Here is a 6072-nt window from a genome sequence, read left to right as displayed (position 1 = left end):
TAAACAAAAATTTCCTCGTAATAAGCTGCCTTTTCAATACTTTCTAAAAGGACAACTCGTTTTGCTAAATTTGCGTACACAATTACTTAATACAAAAACTAAAGTTAACAAATCTTTGCTGTGTTAGAGTGAATGGCAAAATTATTCTTACCAAAAAAGAAAAAGAAATCCTTAAAATAGAAAGACAGTTAGCGGTGACAACGCTTGAAAATTAGGTTAAGGACACATGGGGTGAGAAAATAGAGGAGAGAGAATTTGCTCTTAAAAAAGTAAAGAAAACAAATATTTGGAAGAAGATGAGAGGTGGGGTGGGGGATATAGGATTGATTATTTGAAAGGGAGAGAAAAAAAGGAAGAAGGAAGCACCTTGTGCATGTTTTCAAGGAGGAGTATAAATCCTCTGAGAAGACTAATCAAACCTTAACCATTTTGATTGTCTCACGCTCCTTTTGGCTGTTTTCGTCTACCTGAATGCCTTTTCAAGTGTTCAGGGTTTGTTTTCTTCTTCATTTTCTAAAATATTATGTTTTGAAATTTATGTTATATTTTGGATGAATTTTATGTTTGAGTTTTTTCTAACAAGCTAGAAGTAAAATTTAGTGCGAGGATGTAATTGGGTTGTTCTTTAATTCATGATTAATGTTTAAAAAAAAATATGAATTAAGAATTTTTTTAATTATTTGAATGGGGTCAAATAGAGATTGTAAACATTAGTTATTTCATGAACTTAATTCCATGTAACTAAAAGCGTATACATTTTTTTGTCTAATAATGGAGACATGTGACTTTGTTCATAATTAATCTGGGGATGATCTTATTGGATATTAGTTAGATAAAATATGTGACTTCTCCATGTGTAAAGCATACATAAGATATGTTCTTTTAGTTGACCTATAGTATTACTATGCCATATTTTATTTGGTGCTACTAGATTTTCTTAGTGTGCATTCCTGAAGTCTTAATTTAAGTAATTAAAGAAATTTCTCAGTTGTTTACTTAGATTCTGAAATTGTGTTTGCTTTGGATTTTAATTTATTGTTTCATTATTTGAATAATATGTGTTGCAGAAACTCTGACGAGATATGTACAGAGGAGCGAGGGACAAATACAATAATACATAGGTTGGTTAATTTTAATCTTTTAGATTTTTTTTTTTTAAAAATATCTTCTCATTTGGGCGGAATACGAATTTAATATGCAGGAGCATCTGATGGCTACAATTCTAGAGATAGCTAAATGTTGAAAGGAATTCTCAACCTGATTTTGAGAAGTCTAATAAAAAGATTTGTGAAGTGCTTATTTTTCAATCTCCCTGAATTGAAGTTGATTCGGAAATGGCTGTAGTTGTTGACCAACATCATGGATTTAAACCTCCAGCACGATCCCAAAGATGTAGACTTGTATCTTTTACTAACCTTGATTTTTCTGGCCTTGAACCTAGCCCAACTGACGTGGGTCATTCATTGGGACAAATTGATCTTAATGGAAGCCTCCAACGAAGTTCATCTACTCCTTGCTTGACCTTAAGAAATAATGTTGATGAAGAGTTTAAGAAGAGTCAAAAGGTTGAACTCATTGGTGGTAAGGGGGCCTCTAAAGTGCGAGCACTTGTCGTGGAAGTTGCCATAGCTTTAGCTTCTGGTGCAGATCCAATGCTAGTATCAAGTGGGCTTGGTGGGGCCTACTTCCTACATAACAGAAACGGTGACATTATTGCAGTGGCAAAACCCATGGATGAGGAACCTTTAGCGTTTAACAATCCAAAGGGTTTTACGGGAAGAATGCTCGGTCAACCGGGCTTGAAACGCTCAGTTCGAATTGGTGAAACTGGCATAAGAGAGCTAGCTGCATATCTCCTTGACCATGGTGGATTTGCCGGGGTTCCTCCAACGGCACTCGTCAAGTTCTCTCATGTTCATTTTCATGTTAATGATTTAGCACCAATCTCATCATCACGATACAAAATTGCTTCTCTTCAGCGCTTTGTAGAGCATGATTCTGATGCTGGGGATCTAAGCCCTTCTGGTTTCTCCGTCTCTTCAGTTCATCGCATTGGTATTCTTGACATTAGAATCCTCAACATCGATCGACATTCAGGAAATATACTAGTAAAAAAGTACCAACTAGACAAACACTCTCTTGGTGCCAGCGAGCTCATTCCGATAGACCATGGGCTTTGTTTACCAGAGTGGTTAGATGACCCATATTTTGAATGGCTCCATTGGCCTCAAGCTTCAATACCTTTTTCAGATGCTGAAATCGACTACATATCAAATCTCAATCCATTTGAAGATGCTAAACTTTTGCGAGCTCAACTCCCCTGCCTTAGCGAGTCTTCTATTCGTGTTCTAGTGGTGTGCACTATCTTTTTAAAGAGGGCTACTTCTGCTGGACTTTGCCTTGGTGACATTGGTGAGATGATGACTAGAGATTCCTATGGTGGAGAGGAAACTATGAGTGTGTTAGAAACCATATGTGCTAGAGCAAAGGATGCTATCTCTTTGTTAACAAATGACATTTTTTGTGGAGAAAACAAACCAAAAGACGGAGAAGAAAATGATTTCCCAATATTTATGTTTGATGAGGAAAATGAACAAGACATTCCAAAATGTATGTCTACCCATCTTAAGGTCGTGAAAACGCAATCAGGGAAGCCACCACTTGCTCCACAGCCTCATTATGTATATGTAAGACAAGTAAAGGAGTTTTCCCCTGATGATAACAAGTTGTGCTCACTAATAGAGCATCACCACCACAATGTGGATACCATTGAAAATCGCAAGGTGGGACACTTGGTTAAAAGCATTAGTTTTGCAGTACCTGGCAGGAAGAATGAAATTGAGGGCATCACTTTCAAAAAAATAGATCAACAAGAGTGGGAATTTTTCCTCGACATTTTTGACAAGCTTCTACCCGACGTGTTTGAGGAGCGGAAGAACACCGGCATAACCCAAAGAGTGGGTTCAGCGTGATTATTTCGAGAAATTCCCAACTAATTTTCCTTTTTAATCTAGAGAAAAGCTAGTATTATCAACACCACAAGTATGATTAGAAAAACTAGTCTTATTATCAGTTTGTATCATTAGCTGTCTGTATACTAGCTATTACTACAATGTAGATATAGTAACTAGGTTTGTGGGGAAAAGAGATCGGCCACAAGTTGAGATCCTTTCCCTTATGCCTTTTTCCCATCTCTTTTTTTCCATAATTTTAACAATTCTCTGTCATCTTGTATACATGTAAAGAGAAAAAAAAAGATGATGTGAAACTGTATAAGTATACATCTTGTAATGGAAAAACAATTTGGTGTTTATATAAACAATAGTAACATTTTTGGTATGGAGGGAAAAGGAATAAGTTGACATCATTTCCCTCCTACTATTCATCTTTGTGTTTCTCTTCATTCCTGTTACTAGTAAGTCTTAATTAAAGATAACAAAGTTATGCGAGAAACTCAAAAAATTTCATAAAATTAAGTCTGCCCTCATTTCCTTATGTTACATTTTAAAGGAAGACTTTTCAATGACTACCATAAAATGGTAGCCACTACAATAAGATGAATCTCAGCCTTTAAATTTTGTTGACTCCTTACAACCGTAGATCATGATTACTTTTATTAATAAAAATGTATTTTTTTTCTAAAATAAAAAAAGAAAATTCCCCCCATTACCTTCCCCACGTTCACTTTTTTTGTTTTTTTTTTGTTTTTTTGTTTTCGTATCTCACACTATCTCACACTATCTCAGTGTCTCAGATACTATGATTTCTCTTCTTTCACAAAAATTCTGATTATTGCTCCCTGTTCTATCATATTTCAAAAACATCCCATACTCCATATTTTTCTTCACCATAAACTGATAAAATAGAAATCTGAAATTCGTTCTATTTGGAAATCAAATTAGGGGTAATTTCGATTCCATTTTGATTTGAGGAAGTTGATTTCTTATTCGAGGTATTCGAAGGCATTTTACGGGATCATCTACTACGCAATTGTCGTAGGTAAGTACAAACATCGATCTTTATTCTTTTAGCAATGTTCATATATTATTTTTGGGTAATTTCGATTAATCTTATTAGCCTGAAAATAGTTGGGTTTGAAATGAATAAGGGTGTTAATTGGCTGTAAAACTCAAGTGTAGTTTAATAGGCCTTTTTTTTTATTGAAAGTTCTGTTTTTTTATTGATGGTTGTTTGAATTAGGGTGTTCTTGATTAATTGGGTGTAAAACTCCTGGGAATGGACTAAAGGTTTATGGTTGGGTTTGTCTTTGGATAATGCCTACAAACTGTTTGATGAAATGTCTCAACCAAATATTATCTCTTGGAATTTGTAATTTCTGGGTATGTAGAACAAATTGCTATCGATCAAGAGTGTTCATGTTACATAATATCACTCATTCTTTTTTACAATTTGACGCTTTTCCAAAACGAGCAAATGAGCTAAAAAAAACAGCTTTAGCTGTGCAACAATTTTGGTTTAGATAATATACGCCAATCTCTCATGAGGCACCGAAGAGAATTCATCATTTTCTTCCGTTCCGTGGTAATACAAATTGGAAAGCAAAATACAAGGAAGATAATCGATGATTGTTCCCGTAAAATGCCTATACTTGAATTACTCTACGATATGTACGGTAGATGTGCTGAATATCGTTCACCTATGGAGCCGAAAACCGACTCCAAAGATGAAGAGAATGTATCAAACAAAGAAAGTCCATTTGCATCGATCTCACTAGAGATGAGCCTGTTGAAATTATAGCTGGATTAGTTAATATAATTCATTTATTTTTTCTAACAATGTTAGTATTAGAGATAGATTAGGATTGTATTATCCTAATAGTTGTAGTATTCTAGTAGTAAGAGAATTGTTATGCATATGAAATAGAAGAAGCAATATTATGCCATTGGCTACGTTTTTGTTATATTTTTTAATTATGTACTCTACTAGTATTTTGTTATAAATTTTGGTTCACTCATACATAAGTTTTGGTAGTACATGAGTTTTTACAAGTTTGAACTTTAACTGCCAACCATAGATCAGTGTTCACAAGTTGGCTTCTTGGAATATCGTTATTCAGTCATACAACTGAAATTTTACTCAAGAACCTCTCCTATACTAGTGTTAAAATGTCAAATCTTCCCCCTTCTTTCGCTTCACCCCCAAAACCAGAGGAGAGAGATAACTCGCAGAGAAATAATGGTGCAGAGGCTTACTTACCGTAGAAGGCATAACTATGCCACTAAATCTAACCAGCATCGCATCGTCAAAACTCCTGGTGAGAAGCTAGTCTACCAGACTACCAAGAAGAGGGCTAGCGGTCCTAAATGTACTGTTATTGGCAAGAGAATCCAAGGGATTCCTCACTTGAGACCCAACGAATACAAGAGGTCTAGATTGCCTAGGGACAGAAGGATTGTGAACCGTCCTTATGGTGGAGTTCTGTCTGGTAGTGCTGTTAGAGAGCGGATCATATGAGCATTCCGCACTGAAGAGCAAAAGATTGTGAAGAAGGTTTTGGAGATCCAAAAAGCCAAGGAAAAGGTGGCTGGAAAGAGTTGAAATTAGACGCCATTTATTTTAATGGTAAATTTTGGTGCTTGAGTTAAAGCCAATCATGGGAATTGGGAATGTGATGTGAGGTGTCCTGAGAATTGGATTTGTATCTTACAGTTGGATACTTTGAGCGTAGTTTCTAGTAAAAGTTTGTCGACAACTCTACTTTTATGTGTTTGTTCCCTTGAAAATTTTCTTGATTTTATGTCAAATACATCTAAGATGAAAAAAAAGAAGTCAAATCTTCAACATCATTCACAAAATCTTAGCAATGTAGCCTATGTAGGAATTGAACCTACATCTTTGTGTGTGGTCACACAATGCTCTACCATATTGAGCTAATAGGCTAGAGTTGTCCTCTAAATAAAATTGTAGGGAAGGAATGAGATCACAAAGGAATTACTTAATTTCCGGCACCAAAATACCAAAAATGTAATTTTTTTGCATTACTAATGTAATATCATCATAAACTCTTTTCAACACCAAGAAGTGAATAATATACTTGTCTCATTCAATTAA

At 35.2% G+C, this 6072-nt stretch overlaps 1 protein-coding gene and 1 pseudogene across 1 annotated transcript; both read left to right on the top strand.

Annotated features, from left to right (window-relative positions):
- Positions 1 to 273: 273 nt before the first annotated feature.
- On the top strand, positions 274 to 3397 carry LOC110777253 (phosphatidylinositol 4-kinase gamma 8-like). The gene is made up of 3 exons (XM_021981859.2): positions 274 to 492; positions 1068 to 1121; positions 1202 to 3397. The coding sequence occupies exon 3, from the start codon at positions 1335 to 1337 to the stop codon at positions 2970 to 2972; it is 1638 nt and encodes a 545-aa protein (XP_021837551.2). The 5' UTR covers positions 274 to 492; positions 1068 to 1121; positions 1202 to 1334; the 3' UTR covers positions 2973 to 3397.
- A 292-nt stretch (positions 3398 to 3689) lies between these two features.
- On the top strand, positions 3690 to 5807 carry LOC110800032 (60S ribosomal protein L34-like; annotated as a pseudogene).
- Positions 5808 to 6072: the final 265 nt, after the last annotated feature.

The sequence above is a fragment of the Spinacia oleracea genome, chromosome 1 (genome assembly GCF_020520425.1).
Source record: "Spinacia oleracea cultivar Varoflay chromosome 1, BTI_SOV_V1, whole genome shotgun sequence".
NCBI classification, from domain to species: Eukaryota; Viridiplantae; Streptophyta; class Magnoliopsida; order Caryophyllales; family Amaranthaceae; genus Spinacia; species Spinacia oleracea.
The sequence above is the reverse complement of the archived record's forward strand: the minus strand, read 5'-3'. Positions and strand labels throughout refer to the sequence as shown.

What these genes read in the sequence shown, in the direction of transcription:
- LOC110777253 (XM_021981859.2), top strand. Translation starts at nt 1,335, where the DNA reads ATGGCTGTAGTTGTTGACCAACATCATGGATTTAAACCTCCAGCACGA.